This window comes from Nyctereutes procyonoides, unplaced genomic scaffold (assembly GCF_905146905.1).
Source record: "Nyctereutes procyonoides isolate TBG_1078 unplaced genomic scaffold, NYPRO_anot_genome, whole genome shotgun sequence".
NCBI lineage: Eukaryota > Metazoa > Chordata > Mammalia > Carnivora > Canidae > Nyctereutes > Nyctereutes procyonoides.
This window is the reverse complement of record NW_026575137.1, coordinates 14,605,539-14,628,422: the sequence shown is the minus strand read 5'-3', so window position 1 is coordinate 14,628,422 and position 22,884 is coordinate 14,605,539. Positions and strand designations below refer to the sequence as shown.

General features: G+C 44.9%; 1 protein-coding gene across 7 annotated transcripts in view; it reads right to left on the bottom strand.

Annotated features, from left to right (window-relative positions):
- Positions 1 to 22,884, bottom strand: part of VPS13B (vacuolar protein sorting 13 homolog B) — a 748,802-nt gene that overhangs the window by 15,575 nt on the left and 710,343 nt on the right. For all 7 annotated transcript variants that reach the window (XM_055303543.1, XM_055303538.1, XM_055303542.1 and 4 more), the window contains 3 exons: positions 9,092 to 9,210; positions 5,076 to 5,884; positions 1,113 to 1,289 (listed from right to left, as the gene is read on the bottom strand). In XM_055303543.1, coding sequence (XP_055159518.1) covers positions 1,113 to 1,289; positions 5,076 to 5,884; positions 9,092 to 9,210 — 1,105 coding nt within the window. The remainder of the gene's footprint in view (positions 1 to 1,112; positions 1,290 to 5,075; positions 5,885 to 9,091; positions 9,211 to 22,884) is intronic.

Genomic DNA, 22,884 nt, shown 5'->3' with positions numbered 1-22,884 from the left:
TCAAAAACCAAAAGAGATTTTGTTAAGGGGGGGGTGGGGGGGTGGAGAACAAGTGTAAAAAACATTCAATGAGTCAGTAGGCTAAAATTACTATTCAGCAGGTGTCCGGTGTCTTATTTGAAAATAAAAACAACAGAACCACAAAGATTCAAGTGTCGGGAGTGAGAAATCCACCAGTGACTCATCCGTGAGTCCCTCTGGCCCTCGGCTCACAGGCCTCCCAGACGGCTGGGGCCCAGGGGCATGGGCCTGTCCCCATCCACACGCCTCCATTTATTGCTCTTGCCATTCTCCTGCCAGCAGCCACCAGCCCCCCGACCTCCGGATGATGGGTGCTCATTTCAAGCTCCTCTTCATCCGAGCCTTCCAGAGACTTCCATAACCTGCCCACTCATCACAGACTTGCAGCACTGTTGACATTAAAAAGTCTTTATGGGAGAGAAGCCCTCTGCCCTGTTTTCCCTGCCTCCTGCTGAGAAGAAAAGAGGACTCAGATGGCCCTTGTTAGTTCCCGAGTCACTGCCAACCTGACCAAAATATCAAGCACATACGGGGAAAACGAAAACATGCCCCTTCACGTGGGCCTGGCACAGTTTGGCCTCCGTGCCAGCTGAACCGTGCGCGCCACAAGATGGCACTGTTGACGTGGCATGCCGGCGGGAGGCTGGGACGGTTTCCACGGCCAAATGGACGTCCAAATGTGTCCATATCCTTCCCAAAGTTATGACAACTGTATCTACATAAAAAAAAAAATGATGAGGCAACACAGTGTAGGGTTTCTGATGCTTAGCAGAAGTCCTGAACACCTTTAATATTTCTTTATTTATCACATGGAATAACAGTTGAGCCAATCCTCATTTTCCCAGTGGGAGGTTTAAAATTCTGAAGTTCTGAAAACATTTTCACACAATGCAGGCAAGTAGTGATCTGTTTAAAACATAAGACATCCTCTGTGAGCTTTGTGACAAATCCAACATTTCACTGCGACCTGACAGGCCAAACAAAGGTAGAGGCACGGTTCATGCACTGCAAACTTGCATGTGTTCTTTAAAAGTAAAACATAAGGGAAGGAATGAAAATGAGACATTAGGAAAAGAAACCAAAATAGCTACCTTTGGAAATGTGCTTTACAAAGGATGTTGTTCCTCTGGAAACTCCACTCACAAAGGCTCCGGGGCCTCTGGTCAGCCCCTCGTATGGAAGCCTGAAGAAGTCGGAGATCCCGTTCCCGATGCTTCGTACCAAACTCGCTGGGCTGCCGAGGATTTCCAGAGATCCAACCACCCAGCCTGTGAGGGACCAAAGGGAAGGGGTTACCAAAACCTTAAATACAGCACTTTCAAAATTTGGGAAAAGTGACCCATTTTCCCTGCAATTCATTTTTCACACTGGAATTGAGAATGTAATAAGCTCCTCTGGAGCAAAATATGGGAAATAACTCATTCACTGTGAATTCATAAATGGCAAACTTTCATACTTTATAAATCAAAGTGATCCTTTTGGCAGCCTTGCAAATAGCTTTACTCTGACTTCCTTGCCCGAGCCTCCCATATTCCCGCTAAAAGGGACCCGCGGGCAAGGGTATACACACTCCCAGCCACCCGAGAAAGGGGCGGCCTCTTAGGGTGCAGGTGTTTGCAGTCTGCGGAGTTATCTTTAAAACCACCCCAGGGCAGCGGAGACATGGGGGTGGAGGTAGGAGGAGATGCCTGGTGGGGGCGGGGGAGGAGGCCAGATGCTAAACGGGGTGTTGCAAAGGAGATGCAAAGTTCTGACAAGGACAGAGGAGTTATTTTTAATCTTTCCCAATTCTACCAAGCTGAGTGCTTCCCTTTGGAGCAGAGCTGGAGCCAGACACATGTCTCCCCCTCAACCCCAGCTTCAGTTGTGTAAACATCGGTGACATGGACATACTGATTAGGTTAGCGAGAGGGGAGTGTTCCCTTCCCGTGTCCCGGGAGGGGAGCTTTGGATCTGGTTTCCTAGTAGAGCCGGGGGCTTGCCAGGGGCTGGCCTGCTGGCCTGGTTGTGGTGCATGCTGCCTCGTGGGAATGTGGCTGTGGTGAGAACTCGGGAGGGAGGGGCTTGGTGTTCTACAACACCCCCCCACCCCCCCAGCACTGGAGGTACAGGCAAGGCCAAGGGCTAAGCACAGGCTCCTGGACAGACCCGTCCCCTAGCCTGGGGTTCACAGTGCTCTCCTGCGGGAGCCAGTCCTGCCTCACCAGCAGATTCTTGGAGGACAAGTCTGGGAGAGACCCTCGGACAAGCTGCTGATCCCAGAGGATCAGGAAAGTGTGGCTGCTGCAAGAAGCAAGCCAGAGCCTTGCCAGCTAATTTCTAGGCCCAGCTTTATAGAGACAGGGACATTCTTAAATTTCTAGCCCACTCCTCTTCTCTGGAACATTAGGAGGAAAACACTAGGGTTTAGGTTAAAAGAAGGAATCATTTCCAGAGACAAAGACTATAAATGGGCTGGCCTAGGGGTACTGGACTTCAGCTTATGTACTGCTCACAGCAGTTGTGCAAGTGAAGTACTTTTAGCCCCTTTGCATAAATTCAGATGAGCTAATGACTGAGACTCTCCCTGGGGTCAGCGGGAGCAGGCATGGGGACAGGTGAATCTGAGATGGTGTTACCCTGTCTCTACCTCCACTTCTTCCAGGCAGGATGAGGAGGCAAGTGTGGCTCAACTGTTCACAATCTGTGTAGGTAAAGAAACAGCGGATTCCCTTTAACTGGGAATAGTTATAAGGTTCCACCTGCAGGCAGCAAATTGGTCTGGAAACATATTAATTCTCCATAGACTTCACAACCCAGATAAAGAAAGGAGAGTAAGCTACTGCCAAGCAAAGACCATCTACAATGGGCCCATCTGAGCCAGTGCAGAAGGGCCCAGCATGAAGGGGTGCCACCCAGGCTCACCGTCTGGCTCCCCCTGCGCCTGGCCCCACCACCAGAAGGCAGGGTGTGGTCTCCTGGATCAGAACCACTGCCTGACAGAAGCACTACGTGTGGACCAGAGCTACTTCTCGGTGGCATTTGAGCTAGCCAGAAAAGGGCAGTGTGAGTATCCGAAGGCACTCCTTTATTTTCCTCCAAAAGCAAATATATTTTTTGCCTATTTGTTTGGAAATTGTTGAAAAAGAATGTCCATCTGACTTTCCATCAAATCGAGACTTGGTTGTAGAGGGGCCCGAGGAAATTAGAAAGCCTACATGCTTTCCTTCAAATAGGGCCATTCATTTTTAATTACTGTTTATTTTTAAAACCTCTTCAAGGTGAATCCACAAACTTTCCTAGAAATGAGGTCAGGGTATTTCGACCATCCTGGTCAGGAACCTTCTAGTCAAATTCATGGGTGGATCCCACCCCATGGGCCATACAGATGCAACCTGTTCACTGCCAGGCCAACCTCCCTACCCCTTCCTCTACAAGAACGCTAACACATTCTCTGCGGAGTCTCCTACCTGGGCGCTGGTAACCTTCTAGCATCTTCCCATTCTGTCTGGGGCTCTAAGATCTTGGCTCTCTATATTAGAATTTCTTGTCCCACAGTATAAGGAGGTTGGGACAACAGCTTAGAGGATTTTTAGGTGGATTACAAAAAATCCAAACAGAATGTTCTTGTGAAACCTCATCAAGAACAAAAAACAAAACAAAGAGAGCATTTTTCGCACACGGGCCACTGTGACGTGGCTCCTCAGTGCCACAGCTGGGTCCCTCTGCCAGCTCATTACCCACATGGGTGCCCCCCACACCTTGGCACTACGTGGTGGCCTGGCAGGAGGCTTTGTCCTGCTGGGCCCCAGAGCAGAGCCTGGTAACTAACAGGCCTGCTTCGCATGCTAAAAGCAAAAACTGCTTGAGAGGTTAAGTTTCTGGAATTGTTTATAAATATACCCATCTATTAAATTTGAAATGTTAACTGCTTATTTTTGAATGATTTCTTAGCGAGAGGGAAACATTCTCTTCATTGTTGTGCAAGCTATCAAAACAATGGTCCCAGCAGGGCCCTCCCCTGATCTTGTCATTTTCACTTAAGGCGCGTGGGTAACCTTACTAACTCTATGAATGTCACTGTGGGGATAATGCAATCTCACCAGTCTGGCCACAGCAGGGGCCATTTACTATCACATCAAACTTGTATGGGAATGCTTTCACCAAGTACAGGGTCATCGACCTTCTTTCCTCTGTTCCTCTCGGGAAGGAAGACTGCCATGTTCTTTGCTAAGAAAGGACCCACAAGACCAACTCCGGTTGGCGTTTGTTGCTTGAATTCATGGGAACGTGAGGGGCTGGATAATCAAACTGAAATCATGTTGGAGAGTGAATTCGGTGAGGAACGTGTGTTTTGATGCCAGCTACCAGAGTATTCGGAGACCACTCTGTCCCCTGCACGGAACCTTCAGTGCATAGTACTTACCATATGACATTTTGTACGCACACTCAAGCCACCCGCGCCCTCTGCAGCAGACTTTTCCATCTCAGCTGGGGGGGGGGAGGGCACTGAGACACCAACCACTTTCTTTTTGCTATCTGTCTAGATAGGCAGGGCCATACTCGATAGGTAGAAAGCTCTTTATGCATCTTATGAGCACACAAATCCTCTGAATTTTGCACCTACAGCTATTCATTCACTGTAATGTAGGAAGCTAACATCCTACAACTGGATTTCTTTTAGGCCCAGGGGCTGAGGCCTGGGGTTAGTTTTCCCAATTGCACAAATACACTAATCCAGAGCTTTGGACCTGCAGGGAGCTGCTAAAGTATCTGCTACATGGGATTAAAAGTCGAAGTTACATTACAGTGTTTATTATGTGCCAAGGGCTTTTATTCTATCCTCTTGGAAATCTTAAAACCCATTTTATAGATGAGGAAACCGAGACTCGGGGAGATAACTTGCCCAAGGCCTTACCTGTGGCAGAGTGTGGATTTCAACCTACTGCCGGCTAACCGCAAATCCCAGGCCCTCCCCTCCCACTGCCTCGCTTCCCTAGGTCTTGAGGGTGATAAGGCACCCCGGAAGCAGTTCCCTCTGGCCCGAGCTCTAGCTTATTGGCCTGTAACCTCACCTGCTCTGAAAAGGGCCCCCGAGGCATAGTGCATTGCCAGGGCATGGACGAGCTGCCTGGCCGTGGTGAAGACCGGGCCTCTTTCGAACACTGAGAAGGACAGTGGTGTGTGGTCGGAGGCTATGTACAGCTTGAGGGAAGCATGGATGCTGACGAGGAGACTCACTGGCTGTATCACCAGTTTCCGTAACTTCACAGGATTCACCAAGGCCCTGGCGTGCTGTCTGACCTGTGTGGGCAACACCTGCTCCCCGCCGGAGGGGCCCGCGGGGCAGCCGGGCAGGTCGCCGCTGGGAAGGTAGGTCTCGAAGAGTGTTCTAATGTAATACACGAACGTGTCTTCCACGTAGAACCGGGCGGGCTTCAGCTCAAAGCGCAACTCATTAATGTCATCCAAGCGGCAGCTCTTGCCCTCGCTCAGCGTGAGGCAAAGCTTGATGAAACAATCTTTCTTGTACTCTTCCAGGTCTCTGCCAGATACCAGCAGGCTGTGCACTTTAGCCCGCTGCACAGGTCCTGCATTTTCCCCCTGGCACACCAGGACAGCAAAGTGGAAGTTGGACTTGTTGTACAGCTGGTTGTCCAACTGCAGGTCCCCACAGTAGAGCTCCACGGCGTGGAGCCGCAGGGGCGCAGCGACGGCCTCTTCCCCGGGCAGGGGACCAGCCACGGGGGCCACTTGGAGAAAAACATGGTCCAGTGTGAGTCTCAGGAGCTCAGATGATGCTTTGTGGTGGCTGAGGTCATCAAACACCACCAGGCTCAACTGCGTGATGAACAGTTTAAGTGTCACCATCTTCTCCAGAGTTCTAAAGGAGAGACGGAAGAACATCAGTCTCACCCTTGCTCTTTTTCTTTCTTTTACTTCTCCGCTCCTTCCTCCCTCCCCACTCCCCCTCAGTAGTGCCATATTACACACCTCCTGATAGTCCATCAGATTCTCATGAGGAACAAATATTCAACTTTCAGTTCATGGTGTCCAGACAGAGCCGGTCACACTCCCAACAGTACTGGGAAAAATGCTGTCTATGGGACTTTACAAGCTCTCATAGTGTTCTGTACGAGCTTGCTCATCAACATCAGATTTTTACCCTAAGATTCTTCTAGTCTTTGCACACCAAATCCTATCAAGATCATCTCAAGGCAGAAAGGTAAAATCAAATAACCCAAACTCCTCACTGTGAAGTAAAGCAAACAGAAGAAAAGTCGCCAAGGGCCCAGGTCCCCAGCCCACCTTGCATGTCTCGGCCTCAGGCCAGCCCCTCTGTGGTGCATGAAAGCCTTCTGCTGCCACCTGTTCCAGGCATCACTCCAGCCACCCACCCCCTCCTATGTCCTCATTTTTTCCTTCATTACTAGCAGCCTCTAACCATGAGGTTATTTCCTGTCTTGATAATCACTCTTGTAACTCCACTTCCTCCTCTGGCTACTGCTCTGTTTTCTACTCTCCCTCACATATAAACGTCTCCACTGTCTGCTGCAGGCTTCCATCATCTCTTTGCAGTGCTCCAAGCAGGCTTCTGCCCCACAGTCTACCCAAACAACTCTTACCCAGTGACTTCTGTGCTACTGGGCCTTTTGGTCTGTGGCTCACCTGACCTGTAATTGCATTTTACCTTGTCAATAAGTCCTTCCGTCTGGAAACACTCCCTTTATAGGTCTTCTCTTGGCTCTTCTACATCCTCACTCATCCTGTGACCCCCCCTCTTCTCCCTGACCACTAAAAATTAAGGTGCCCAAGGTTTGGCCCTTGCCATCCCCTTGGAGATCATGGCTTGTTACGCATTCCCTGTGCAGATGACTCTCTGTCACATCAGCTTACAACTACCCAACTGCCAGTCTACAATATCTAACTGCCTCTCCACATAGATGCTTGTCTCAACTTGTCATGTCTGCAATCAAACTCTCAATCTTACCCTCCACCCCCAACCTATAAATGGTCTTTCCTATCTCAGTTAATGGCAACCACATCCTACCACTTGCTTAGAGCACAAATTTGGGAGTTATCCTTGATACTTCTATTTTCAACCTTTACTCAGTGCATCAGGGAAATCTCATTGGTTTTTTTCTTAGAAAGCACATCCAGAATCTGACCATTTCTTCCCATTTCCACTGATCTCATCATAGTCTAAGCCATCGGCATCTCTAGTGTAACTGTAACAATCTCTTAACTAGTCTCCCTGCTTCCACCTTTACCTCTCTACAGTCTACTTCAATGAAGCAGCCAATGATTTTCTAAAAATTTAGGTCAGATCATGTCACTTCTTTACTCAAAATGCTCCAATGATTGCCCCATTTCATTCAAAATCAAAGCTAGGCCCTACACAAGTCCCCCTGGTCCAGCTTTTACTTCCCTGACCTCATATACTATTACTTTCACTTTCACCTACTCTATTGGGCCCACATTGGCTCCTCTCCTGCTCCTCCAATATACCAGATACACTACTTCAGACCTCTGAAACAGCTGCGCCCACTGTCTGGAAAGCTTTCCCACCAGATAGCCACATTATTATCTCCCTTGCAGCTTTTGAGTCTTTACTCAAATGTCAACTTCATGGTGAGGCTTACCTACACCGGTTTTTTAAAATTTTTCTCTCTCTGTTCCTATGCCCTGGCACTCCTGGTCTTTCTCACCCATCTATTTTTATCTCTGCAGAAAGCCAACCTTCTACTGTATCATAAAATTTCCTTTTTTATTATGTTTATTCTCTTCCATTCTATACCTATGAGTGTAGAAAAAGCAGCGATTTTGGTCTTTTTGGTCACTGCTGTGTTCCCATCTCTAGAATAGCACCTGGCATCCAGCAAGCCAAAAAATATTTGAATAAATGGAGGCAATACAGTAAATATTTGTGTTTTTTGAAAAATAGAAACTTCCTATTTCTACCACTAAACGTATAATTTGTTGCTACTCTGATCAATTATGCACTATTAATGCCCTAGACAAATGTTTCTGAAATTGTTGTACAGGCTTGAAATTTTGTGTTATGTAATTTTATATTAAGCCTCCAATTTTGTTATGCTGCTCATTTTTTACAAGCAAAAACATTCTACCCAATGTTGTCTGAGATATTTTAAGTTCAAATTAATAATGAGTTGGCAGGTCCTAATTAATAAATTCTTAACCATATATGAAAAGCAAGGGACTTTTAAAAAATGTATGGAAGCTGATATTATTATTTTACATTTTAAATAAAAATTTAATAATAAACTTCTGATGCTAAAATAAATTCTTCTTGTAGAAAATTAAAATGCAGAAAATTACTAGATAATCATTTATAAGCACTGTATCTATTGAAAATTTGGTTCCTTCTTTTGAATCTTAGTTCTAGAAATGTTTTCTGATGTTGCTCAAGTGCCTTCCAGAAAATGGCAACAGTTTACATTTCCACTTGAAATGTATATGATGACAAATCATTGTTACTTAGGTAAGTAATATCTTACTTAAATTTGCATTTTTTGATTACTCATATTTCCTCTTCCTACAATTTCCTTTTTTTTTTCCTTCCTACAATTTCCTGGTCATGCATCTGCCTTTACTTTTAGGGGAGGGGTTAGCTTCATACCATTTCTATTGGATTATAGCAATTCTTTTAAATTGAGTATATTAACTCTGGTTCATGTTTGTAAAATCTGATGGCAACACTCTAAGAGGTGAATTTATTGTTGATGGAGCTCTAATTGCTAAGTCAGATTACTAATTACTAGGTGGTCAAGCAGATACAGAAGTACTAATGTACATTCCATGTTGATGCTAATAGGTAATTCGAAGATGCATATTTTAGTTTGTAAATCATTTTGTTAAACTTACCAATGGAAGGGGCACCAAAGAAGATAAAGAACTGCTTTTTATAGGTACGACTTAATGCTAATGACCATATCCTTATGGATTACACAATAATTCACCAAAACCTTTAATGTATATATAGAGATGATCATGAATGGTAAGTAGTAGGCTTATGACTTTATAACAGGAAAGCTTACCATACTGCTAATGGGATAATAACTAATCCTACCTGTTGCTGGTGGTTAAAATAGGTTCTACTTTTCCTTCTGGGGCCACAGTGATGAAGACTGTGCCACACTGAAGGATGATGTCCACATATACATAGCCAAAGCCAGTCAGGAACACAACCTGCAAAAAGAATATTCAAAATCTGATTAAAAAGAAGTAAGAAACACTATCTGCATGGCTGCCTTCAAAGGTCTTAAGTTCTGGCTCAACAGCTAGTTCTATTTCTTTATATTGATGTGTACAGGCTATTCAGCTGACTTTATTTATTTATTGATTGATTGATTTTATTTATTTATTCATGAGAGACAGAGAGAGAGAGAGAGAGAGAGAGAGAGAGAGAGAGAGAGAGAGGCGGAGAAGCAGGCTCCATGCAGGGAGCCCGATGTGGGACTTGATCCCAGGACTCCAGGATCACGCCCTGGGCTGAAGGTGGTGCTAAACCGCTGGGCCACCCAGGCTGCCCTATTCAGCTGACTCAAAAAAAGAAAGAAAGAAAGATCAAATCCAGATTTTTCAATATTCAGTTGTAAGGTTCATAGCAAAAAACAATGATGGATGACAGGACATGAGTGTCTTCATTCTCTGTTTCTTTGCTTTTGGCAAATAGCTCTGTGTGGCCTAGAGCCCAGCTACAGGTCAGCTTTATGTGGGCATACGAATCTCTGGTGGGGAAAAAAAAAAACCCTGAAACTCAGGACTTGAAATGCAACATACAAAAAACTTTTAAACTCTTGAGTGTTGAGTTACTACCACAAGGATGCCCTTCTATCCTTGGACACAGAAGCATACCAGAAAACTTACCAATGAGAAATGCCATAATACCCCAAGGTCCCTTGGTCCCTCACATAACTTGTAACACTACTGTCAAATAACTTCATTTGCTTGGAGTCAAAATTAATTTTTCTTCCATGGGAAGGTGGACTAAGACCCCAAAAAAGTTCTACCTCAGAAGCCAGGTACCACGCTGGAGAACAGATGTCCTTTCAGCATTGAATACCAAGGTTGCTAAAATGGATAAATATTTGAAAACAGAACTATTTGAAAAACAACTCCAAGAACATCATGTTCACAGCCAGCATTACCTAAGAGTATGAGCAAGAACCTCCTATGTTCGGGAACGCTAATTTTGATAATTTGCAGTATCAATTCAGTCCAAGTCTGGGCCCTTTATTACTGTTAGGACAGTAAATAAAAGGTTGAAAATTCCCGGATGAAGGAACAAAGCAAGGTGCCTGCCTGACATGTAATGAACAGACTCTAATGCTGACCATATGATGAGTACCGGAAAGTATGTACACAGAACCACAGGAGAGAGTCACAGACTCAGACCACTGAAGTGACTTCAATGTCACTGGGCTTCTTTCTTGCATAATGGCTCCTCCTTCAGAGATCCTGACCATATGCAGCACTCAGGGCACCTGGACAACCACCTCTCCCTCCTCTGCTCATCTCCTGCAGCATAGTACTCATCAGATGCTCCAGTCCTGCCCTCGTCTTCTACGAGTGCCTTCTCTTCCATCCTATGGCCACACTATAGCTTAGCCCTATAGCTTAGCCCTTGTCTGCCACTCGGCAGACCCTGTGCCCAGAAGACACCCTCCCCCACATTGGTCCTTTCCAAATCCTATGTATGGTCACAAATCCGTACTGTTTGCAGTACAGTCACTCAATTGCTAGACTATCAGTTTCTTGAGGCAAGGAGAGGAGTCCATTTGTTCTTTATGGACATGTTTCCCAAATGGATTGTTTTGCAAAAATATGTGTTTCAAAAGACCTTGTATCCTGAATTTGCCTTATCTGTTCTAAGGTAAAAATTCAACTTGACTAGGACAAAATCTGGAATGCAGCCAACTTAAAAACTGGCTCAGCTCACGAATCTAAAACAAAACAGGTATTATTTCAGAAACATTGACATTTATTATTTTGTATGATATACAAAGTCACCTTTTTTAAAAAAAAAGTTTACTTGAGACAGAGAATGCATGCATGTAAGGGGGGAGGGGCAGAGGAAGAGGGAGAGAAGCAGGCTCCTCATTGGGCGTGGAGCCCAACATAGGGCTTGACATGGGGCTTGATCCTGTGCCCCCTAGATCATGACCTGCTCAGAAATCAAGAGCAGGATGCTCAACTGACTGAGCCACCCAGGTGACCCAAGTCAACTGCTTTTTTACTACGCTTATGATGTGAGAGAATTCATTTGGCACAAACCTTTCTAAGGCCCTGTGCCCCCACCTATATTTTTCTCTCAGTGACTGTAACTTCAGTGCATGTCTCAGGGTTTTAGGATAGAACTGTCAACCCTCAAAAGAGGGAAGGAAAGGATAAAAAGGGGGAATATTTATTGTTCTGCTCATTTTCAAAGTCTCATCTGTGAAATGAGGATCCTGGCTCCTTCTAAGATAGTAAAGACAAGGCAAACTGATGGTTTTTGTTAACTGCCCAAGGGACTTTGTTTCAATTTTAGTATATGTGCTGCTGAAGCGAGCACTGCCCAAGGGACTTTGAAGCAAGTAAATGGACCTAATCCTTTAAGGTACCTCTTCTGGTCGAAAATCTGGACTTGAGAAAAATTTTGCTATGTTTTCCTTTCACCCACCACTAGAATGGAAGAGACATGGACTTTAGTTCATGTTGTTTTTCACAGGCAGAGAAACAGCTCACAATGTCAAGCATTTTGTCCAGTGGCAGCTCTACGGAGTAGGGAGGTAGGTATCTCACTGCTAGGGAAATTAGGCACCTGTACCTAGGTTCTCTCAGAAGTCTTTTTTTTTTTAAGGGGTGAGAGTGGGACACATTTTTTTTTTAAGATTTTATTTATTTATTCATGAGAGGCACAGAGCGCGCACGAGAGAGGCAGAGACACAGGCAGAGGGAGAAGCAAGCTCCATGCAGGGAGCTTGACGTGGGACTCTATCCCAGGTCTCTAGGATCACAACCTGAGCTGAAGGCGGCGCTAAACTGCTGAGCTACCCAGGCTGCCCTCTCTCGGAAGTCTTAAATCCTTGTTTTGGTCTGATGGTCTGGTTGTTAATCATTCAGCCAATTAATTATTTGATACTTAGAGTGCACCTACGAAGAGCATGGCATTATATTAGTGATGGAGAAGATTTCTTTTTTTGTTTTTTAAAGATTTATTTATTTTAGAGCAAGAGCGTGAGCACATAAGCCGGGGGTGGGGATGGGGGAGATGAAGAGGGATAGAGAAGCAGACTCCCCACTGACCAAGGAGCCTGATGCAGGGCTCCATCTCCCAACTCTGAGATCATGACCTGAGCCAGAATCAAGGACTGGATGCTTAACTGACTGAGCTACCCAGGCACCTAAGGAACCAAGAAGATCTAATCACACCCTCCAATTGCTCTCAGCTTAGCTAGTAAAAAAAGCCAAGGACACAAATGATGAGATAATAACTAATACTTCCAGGGCAGAGATGTATAGCATGCTTCTCCCTCTTAGTGTATTAATCATCATGATCTCTGTATAAGCTCATGAGGGCAATGGCTGTGTGTCCATTTTCTTCAGTATTTATAACCAGTACTTGGTATGCAATCAAGATCTGACTGGGCATCATGATATCATCTCAATGTGGCTCCTGTGGTAGAGACTTCTAGTGTCCACCCATACCTAGCTCCTTCTAGGCACAGAATAGGATTATACTCCTCACTCCCTTGTGGTTAGGTATGGCCATGTGACTAAGTGCTGGTCAATGAGCTAAAATAAAGATAGAATTGATATTGTTACTTCTGAGTCAAAGCATAAAAGAGCCAGTCTTCTTCCCCTGCTACAGAGACCGAATAAAGGCTTTATATTCTAGATCAGTGGTAGGATAAATCCAATCCATGGCCTGTTAAATGTAAATAAAATTTGGGGGGGGGTATAGCTATGCTCATTTATTTATATATATATATTATCTCTAATAGCAAAGCTGAAAAACTGAGGGATTATATGGCCTGCAAAGCCTAAAATATTTACTGAAGAAGAAGAAACTTTTTGAAGAAGCAGCTTGTTGACTCCTGGTCTAGCTGGTTGTGGCAGATTATTACACAGTCAAGGAGCTGCACATCCAGCTTCCAGGCCCTTCATTCAGTCCCTTTTCCTACTGACACAGAGCTCAGCTATGTGACTGCCATCAGCTGATGGGACATCAGCAAACATGGGACAAGAAGTCTGACAAAGCTTGCTTGCTGGGGTTTGCCCTTCTGCCAACCATGTAAGGAAGTCTGGTTTAGCCTCCCCTAGACAGGAAAGACCACATGGTGAGAGAGATGTCCAGACTTTCCAGCTGAACTCATCCCTCTGCCAACCTCCAACAGAATGTGGCTGCATGAGTGATCCCAGGCTCTTTCTGCAGAAAAATCATCCAGACAAACCTTCAGACTCATGAGACATTAGTCATTTTCAAGCCTCTAGGTTTTTGGGGTGGTTTGTACATTGGGGCAGACAGAAGGTAATGGAAACTCCATCACCTGCATCCCTGAGTGACCATGTAGAACAGAGCTGCCTGGGCACAAAGCATGAGCAAGACGTAAATGCTAGGATTCTGACAGGCAGCAAAACCTAGCCTATACTAACTAATACAGTATAGTTATTGGTGATAGAAGTGAGGCTCCAGCAGAAATCTAAAATATGAGTCCTTGGCTTAGTGGTCAGGCAGCAGAAATTGATATTGGAAGATACTACAGTGGCAATTCATGTTATGAAGTAGCAAGACATTTCATAAGACTGTTGTCTGAGATTACCTGGGAAGCAGATTATAAACCTAATCCATTGGTACCTCCAAAAGATGAAGTTCAGAAACAAACATTAGTAGCGTGTGTTGTTGCTATTGGCTGTCTCTGGCGATATATTCTGTAGAAGACATGAGCTCAGAAAAGAATTGGCCAGTTTGCAAATAAAAATGAAAGGGAATAGAGAGAGACAGCAAGAGATCAAAGTTCAGTCTTTGGATATGAAGGCAGATTAATACTCTGCCTTAACCTCTTAACTGTTTAAGTGACTCAGAAGACAGTTTACATTAAAAGTATAAGTTTGCCATAGAAGCTCTCTTAAATCTAGAGAGAGGTAAAGAAGACAGACATACCTTGGAAAGGACCATGGACGTGGTTATCAGTATTACAGTCCTCTGAAATCAACTAATTTTTGAGAAATGACTACTGCCCAGTAAACCCTAGACTAAAGGAGACTATGATTGCTTGAGAATCACCACAGCTTCAGATGTAATTGGGGAAGATCTCTGAGGGATGATTCAGGGACTAGAAGAAAAATACTGAGAGCAGTCCCAAGAGTAGAAACAGGGCTCAAAGACTAGCTCTTGCTCCAGGGTATAAACCCCACAATTATGAGCTCAGAAAATTTTTATAATTGTCACAGATGCGGGGCTGCCATTACAACTCATTCTTCTCCTTTCCATTTTTTTTTAAAGATTTTACGTATTTATTCATGAGACACACACACACACACACACACACACAGAGAGAGAGAGAGAGAGAGAGAGAGAGGCAGAGACACAGGCAAAGGGAGAAGCAGGCTCCATGCAGGGAGCCCAACGCGGGACTTGATCCTGGGTCTCTAGGATCACACCCTGAGGGGCTGAAGGTGGCACTAAACAGATGAGCCACCAGGGCTGCCTTTCCCCTTTCCATTTTAGAGGGGTTACCATGGTTATCCTAGCTTGTAAAATCGGGGGGGGGGAAGGGCAGAAGGACAGGAACTCCAAAAGAAGGCAGTCATGTCCAGACCTAAGCATCACTCAGAAGTACTGGATTTCCAGTGGGATGCTCTGACTGGACAGAACCCTGGGGAGGCTGTTTGTTTGTTCCACGTGTGGGAAAATGGACAATTAGATAACAGATGGCTGAGGGGATTCCTGTTGCTGAGTTATTCGTTACTGCAGCATAAGCCAGTCAGTCCTGATGGGCACCATCACTTTGGTGTTTTTTCTTTCTTCACCTCATACTGGTAGAGTGTGTGTGTGTGGGGGGGGGGAGGCTAGTGGCAACATGTAGCAGGAGCTGTGCATCTCTGACCACTGCACACTTGGAGGACACTCTGTGTTTACCTTTATGTGCTGGAGCACTCTGATCAGTGAGATTCTCTCCCACAAGTGTGGGTATAAGAATGCCATCCCAGCCCCATGTCCTGCCCTCTACTTACTACATTGTCTTTTACTATGATTACAAATAGGAAACACTTTAATATAAACTTGTGCTTTTCTATATATCCAGTTATCTTTATTAAAATGATGGCTTATTAGATTCATGTCCAATGAACAATATTTTAAAAAATTATACTAATTTAATTTTACTAAGTTAATAAGTTACAAGGGGACACAGGAAATAAAAGGATGAATTCTTGAAAGTCTCTCTTTCCATGTCCCTCTCTCTTTTTCCCTGTTGGCTGCATGTGGCAGTCTAGGGATAATCAGGAGGGAGATATAAAACATCCCAGCACAGCAACTGACGTAGACTTAAATCATAGGTAGAACTGTTAGTAAAACTCCTTCTGCATTCTCCTTGCCTCCTCCAGTATTTTACTGATTTCTTTCTCAACTGGGCTACAACAGCCACGGGGTATACCTTGCTGGGCCTCCATCCTTTACACCTCACTCATGCTGCTCCCACCTCAGACTTTTACCTCCTTTTGTGATGAGTAATTGTTCGTGCAACCTGACTGGCCAGGTTAAGCATTATTTCTGGATGTGTCTGTGAGGATGTTTCTGGAAGGGATTAGCATCAGTAGACTCAGTGTACTGCTTTCCCCAGTGTGGGGTGGGTGGGTCTGTAGAGGGTCTGAAAAGAATAAAAGGTGGAGGAGGAATAATTTGCTCCCTCTCCCCTGCCTCACTGTTGAACTAAGATGTCTTATTTCATCTTCTGGTAAATTCATACCATCAGCTCCCTTGGTTCTCAGGTCTTTGGGCCCAGACTAAATTACACTATGGTTTTCCTGGTCTCCAGCTTACAGATGGCAGATACTCAATCTCCATAAATAGATCTGCAGGTAAGTCAGCCATTTTATTTGTTCTGACCTTTGCCTAAAATTCATTTTTTCATAAAAACTTTTACTCCCTGTTTTGGAAAGGAATAGATTGAAAAGGTACTACTTCTATCTCCAGCTCAAGTGGCTTGTAAGAAAATATCTTAAGGAAAACCATGATATGCAAGAAGTCAAGACTTAGGCTTTGAAGGGAAGAAGAAATTTGCAGGTGTGCTATGGGACTGACCCTTAACCTGTAGAGGGAATAAAGGAGTAAGATGTCTCAGGTGGTGGTCTAAGTAGTCTAGTGGACTGGAAAGCCTCCTCTGGGCTGGACTCTGTATTTTACTAGTCATTTGGGTGGTATTTGTGGATATAGAGTTGAAGGTGATGAGGCTGACAACGGAGACCTTCTGAGGGGCTACTGCCAAACTCTGGGAGAGGGATGATGGGAAAAAGCCTGAAGTAGACCATGGTCCCAGAGAGAAGGGGTGGATCCAGAGACATTTCTGAGGAATTTCTGCCAGAACCAGGTGACTTACTGGATGTGTGGGGGTAAAGAGGGAAAGGGAAGACACTGGGGTTCAGTAGGAAAACTATAGGCTTAGATGCTTGGCAGTCAGAGTCTGGATCCCAGGTTCACTTGCTTTGTGCAAGGTGACTTCTTGGGTTTCGGGTAGCATCTACCTTTATGGGATGTGGCAGGGACTAATGATAATATTTATAGAGTGCATGACATAGAGCAATAAGTCAATACAAATTTACATACACAGTATTTAAGGTTTTTATACTGGGAGTAGTGACTCTAAGAGAAGCTGGCCTGGGAAATGGCATATGATCACTTGGGTTTCAGGCATGCTGGGTTTGAGGTGCTCCTCAGTTTCAGGTGGAGATGTCTGGTGGGTGGCTAAGAACACAGACATGGAGCTTAGGAGAGATGCAGGGACCAGGGATAGAGCTGAGTGACCGGCTGATAGTTGTAGCTAAAGCAATGAGATGAGATATCCCAGAGAGGAAAATAAGGGAGATGAATTTCTAAAATGAGAAAAGGCTAGATAAGGATGAAAACAAAATAGTGATATTCTAGAATTAGAATTCTATTCTAATTCTTCCCTCTGTATAGTTGCTGAAAAAATATTTAGGGAAATCCCTACTCCCAAGTATCTTTAAAAGCAGGTGTGACTCAACAGAGACAAAGTATAAACATATAGAAGACTCTAGACTCGGGCACTTGGCAGATGTTCAGAAGTGGGTGCCAACTTGGTGATATCTGTGTGGCCCCGATACGGGGTGGAGGAGGAAGGTGACTGACGTGAGCAAGAAGGCAAAATATCTCTATGGCACATTTTCTAAATCAGATCCTCATTTGATTTGATAGCTTTTTTTCTATGTAAACATTCTTGGATGGAGGCTAAAGGTGTTGGAATCTGACTACATGATCTTTAGCATTAGTGCTTGTGGGCCCTTTGGTCTGCTCTGCATAAAGTGCACTGATTACATGTCTGAGTGCCGGTTCATCAGCACAGAGCCTCATGATAATCTTATAAACAAGATAAGACACATCTTAGGTAGTATGGTTTAAAAAATGCTTTGAGATGACTTTTCTTATTTTAAGAAATGTGGACTAGATGATCGTGCAGTTTGATGTGTCAGTGGCTGACCAAAACCACGTGTTAGGGAGGTATCCAGTGACCCTCCATAGCTATGAAGACCTTGGATTTGTCCTGTTCGACGCATTTATTAATGACTTGGATGAACACGTAGAATGTGTGCTTACCACATCTATAGATGACATAAAGCTACCAAGGATACTTAATATGTTGGATGACAGCATCACAATTTTTTTAAAAGTGATTTCAACAAGCTGGACCAGGCCAATAACAACAAGATTTAATTTATTGGGGATAAATGCAAAGTTCTGTCACTGGGTTCAAAAAGTCAACTGTACAGCAAGTCATATGATAAAGACCTGGGGGATGTGGTTGACCACAAGTTCAATAATAACAAACAGTCTGAACTTGTTAATAAAAAGCTAACTCAATCTTCTACTTTATTAATGGAAGCACAGGGAGGTAATAGCTGGTTAGACCACATTTGGAATACTATGTATAATTCTGACTGCCAGATTTTTAAAAGGGAACATAACACACTAGTGTATTCAGACAAGGGTAACTGTGGTGATCAGTCTGGAAATCACATTTACTGAAGGAATGATTCAAGGACCAGAAATGTTTGGCCTGGATAAGGGAACACTTAGAGAAGATGTTGAAGCTGCCTTCAAATAATTGTAGTGTTGCTATATTAGAGGGGAAGTAAACAATCTGTGATGCCCCAGAGGTTAAAACAAGGATGAATGAGTGGGTGCCACAGAGGGAGAATTTTCAGCTTGATACAGGCAGAAACTTTCCTATAGTCACTGCTGGAATAAGCCACGGCTAGGACACTGAGGGGAGACGTCACGGGAGGGACCCTTGCCCTAGATAAAGCGAAAGTAGAAAACTTCTTCTAATCCATGCTCTCATGAACCTTCAGGTAGCAATATCTGTAGCTGGGGCTGGACTTCAAAGGTCAGACAGTGACCTCAGTTTGGTGCAGGAAAAGCAAGACTGGGCCACATGTGGGCAGATCCCAGTTCCAGCCTGATCCTGCTTAGTTATAAACCACCTAGCTGATTACTCTTTAAGCCTCAATCTTCTCATCAGGAAAATAAACAAAAATTATTGCCCTAACAATCTGAGAATTATTGCAGTGATCAAAGGCTCTGTCTTAGGACATACTCCACTTGACTGTATTTATTTACTTACGTTTAGGTCCTTCGAGCAGGAGTAATGCCTTATTCAGGGAAGAGGTTTGGCCCTGGATGCTTCCTCAATATAAGCTTGCTGAATAAATGAACGAAAGAATAGACACTACGGATGTGAAAGCACTTCGTAAATGGTGAGAGCTACAGAAACACGAAGGACTGTCATTCCCCATCTTCTTCACAGATGGAGAAGAAAACCCCAGGGACACTGACTCCACTAAACACTTCCACTAAACATGAAAGATCATGAGAACTTACTGGATCTTTTTGAAGAAAACTCACTTGCAAACCTTCTAGGGTTCAAACTGCTTCTCCTCCTTTACTATTTCAATATCTCAAGGATTGCTTTTCAGAAAGAATTCAGACTTCCCATGGTTCTTAAGGTATAAACCCAATTCCTTGGTTGCAGATCCAGAATCCTGCCAGGTGTGACCCTGAATCGCCTCACCAGCCCCCTTCTGCCCCTTTTTCCTTCATCTGCCACTCTGGCCACACTGGCACATAGATCCCAGACCAGAAAGGACCAGGCTCCCTCCCTGAGCACCAAAGCTTCAAATGTGTTCTTTCTGCTGAGAAAAATCTCCCACTTTCCTGTCTACTTAATGCCTGTTCAACTCAAAGGCAGAGACACCAGGTCTCTTACCAGACGGACACTCCTTGGCCTCTCAACCTAGTCTGCTGTCCATCCCAACAGGACAGCTGACCTCCCCTTGCAGTTTCCCCAGAGTTCACACAACCCAACAGCCTCAGGGATCACTTGTTTGTTATTGGTCTCCTCCATGTGGCATCTCCTTGAGGGCAAGGGTAGTCCCTCTTGTTCACTGTGTTTCACATGGTCCTAGTACCTGGTTAGAGCATCTGGCACATTCTAGAAATTCAGCACATATTTGATGATCAGTGACTGAAGTGCACTTCTCAGTGTTGATGTTAGTAAAATGGTAGCTGCATTTTCTTTGTACCTTTTTATCCAAAAAAATATCACCTAACACTGATGAAAATGAGGTCTCTGATCCTCAGACACTACAACCTCATTACCTATTCTGGGTTCTAAACTGTTTTCCTGATAGGATCAAAACTGACTTAAAATGGCCAATGTAAAGCTCATTTTTTTATGTCTTCAACTTATTTGTTAGGAAAATAACAAGGTTTTCCTTGGAGTCAGGCCACCAACCACTGTAAAGTCTAGGTTAAGAGCACCAGTTGTTGCTTTGGGGCCTCTGGTGAGAAGCCCTGAGATGTCTTCTAGCCAGGTGTGAGCCAGGAACACAAACCTGGAAAACCCACACCGAGTACAGTCAGAATTTCAGGGTCTACATGCTACCAGGTCTTCCCAATAACTCCTGATCCAAAGAATCCTTCTTTGTGTGATTATAAACTTATTTTCTGCATGTTCCCTGTCATATTCCATTTCAAAATTGTATAACCTGACACTGTCCTATTTCCAAAGTTGAGGTGAGTGGCCTGTCTCTGGCACAAGCTAGAGGAGTTGTCTTCCTTGGGGCAGATTGGGGGTTTTATGGTGTTTTAATCCTCATTTTAAGGTCAGCTTTGAAATTCGCATCATGGGCTTCAGACCAAGGGCTGAGGAAAGGCTCCTGGAAGACGAGTTCACTCCTATAGAAGGGCTGCTTCCTTTCATCAGAGGACACAGCTCCCTTCGCTCCTCAGTGATTTATATGCCCTGGTGTATTACTGAGGGGATGTCGGTGAGGGTCTGAAACGAATCTTCCTGCAGAGTAGGAAGTGAACCACGGTCTGCAGGACATATGGCACACAGCTCCTCAAAGATTAATGGGAACATGGGCTGGGTCCTCAGACCAGGGATGAGAAGGGTGTTGGAAAGAGCACCTCCTCCTAGTTTTGAAGTATCTGTGACTACAAAGGTTTGAGGAAATTTAGAGTGAATGGGAATCCTTGAAATAAGGTTTGGCAGGCAGAAAGTCTATTGTAAAGAACACCCTACACATAGAGAAGCAAGCAAGGTTTGAAGAATCTCCAAAGTGACACAGAGTTCAGGAAGCCTTGGAAAGCCTGCAGTCTTTATTTTGTACCTTAATGAGACCAAGAATGCCTCCTGAGGCTGCACAGGTCTAGATTTTCCCTGTGCAGCCAATGAGCGCTGCTGATAGGAACCACCCCCTTGTGTGTGGGGCCAGTACAAACACAGGTCTGCAGGTAGTGTGGCCCTCGGGGCCGCTCGGCTCTTTGAGCACCTGGCCTGGGCCCCATCCTTCCCGTTTCCACAGCAACCTCTTTCTCCAGGCCGCCAGCCCTGTCAGCAGATGATTTCCTCCATACCTCACAATAAACTCCTCCTGGTGCCTCAGTTCACTCAGTTTTCTGGTCCCTCCCTCCAAATAGCTCTCCCTAACCTATGCCCCTCCCCACCTCTTTTCTGATGTCCTGTGGGCAAGTAGAATTCCACCCCTGGGCCTTGCACTGGGCTCTCCAGACAGGTCCTCACTGACTTTCCCCAGCTTCTCCTTGATTGACTCTGCCCCTGCTGCATAGACACGGCTTCCTCCTCTCTGACCTCCTCTGCTTTGTGGTCTCCTGGTCTTTTCACGTGTTCCTCTACTCTCTCCTTTCCACTTAACAGTTGTCATTTCCAATTGCTACCATGCTTCCCTCTCCCCGCCATTTTATAGCCTATAATTTTGTCCTTCTGGGGCCTTCCATCTCTCCCCAGCCCAGTTCTCCTCCTGCCACTCTGCTTGTTTCCTCTCAGTCTCTGCGGCTGCTCTGCACTGACACACTGGCCTTTCCCAAGGTCAGACCCGGGGCTCTCTTTCCTTCCTTTACACAATCTCTCTCACCTAATCTCATCTTCTCATTCATTCATTCATTCATTCATTCAGTTGTTCATTTACTGATTTGATATTTATTCTTACTATGTTGACAGGTACTCTGCCTCAGGCTAAGGATCAATATAGCAGGTATCTGACTCCCAGGAATTCCAACTTGGTAGGAAACAAATTTAGAGAAATAAATGCAGGAGAGCCTCGGTGGCTCAGTCAGTTGGGGGTCTGCCTTCGGCTTGGGTCATGATCCTGGGGTCCTGGGATTGGCCCCCCCATGTTGGGTTCCCTGCTCAGTTCTCCCTTCAAGGGAGTCTCCTTCTCCATCTCCCTTTGCCCCTCCCCCTGCTCAGTTCTCTCTCTCTCTCTCTCTCTCTCTCTCTCTCTCAAGTAAACAGATACAATCTTAAAAAGAAGAGAAAGAGATACAATTGTTATAAATGTTATATGAACACCGAGAGGGGCTGGTGGTGGGGAGGAGATTTTAGTGGGGGGGGGGAGGAGAGAGAATCTAGAGAGATGAGTAAGAACATGCCGGCTGGGGAAGAGGGAAGCTCAGGAATGCCGGGTAGGGAAGTAGGGATCATGGCATAGCAGTATGGAGCAGTGCTGTGGAGTCAGGTAGGTCTGGATCAGATCCCAGGCCCGTCTCTTGTAACACATGGGAATTAGGTCACCTTACTCCTGGAGGGCTCAGTTTTCACTTTTCACAGCCCATCGCCCTGTCTTGTACAGGTACTGTAAGGGTTAGAGAGGAATGAATGCCAAGTGCTTAGCACAATGCCTAGCATATAGTAGGCGATTATTAAATAATCATTATTATGGCAAATATATTTATAACTTTAATAGGTGTCTTGTGACCATTATAGTAGATGGGACCTACAAATGAATTCATAGGTGTAACAAAGTATAGTGCGACATTAATCAGCCATAAAGTGGAATGAAGTGCTGACACACACTGTAACAGGAACGAGCCTTGAAGATCCTATGCTAAGCGGACTGAGCCAGGCACAGCAGGACAAGTATGGTAAGATTCCACTTACATGATGTGCCGTGAACTAGACACATTCAGAGATGCCAGGTACAGCAGTGGTTACCAGGGGCTAAGGGCTGAGTGGAGGGAGAGTGGGGAATCACTGCCTAAATGTACAGTGTCTGTTTGGGATGATGGAACAGAGTGGTGGTGGTTGTACCAGAGAGTGAGTGTTTTCAATTATA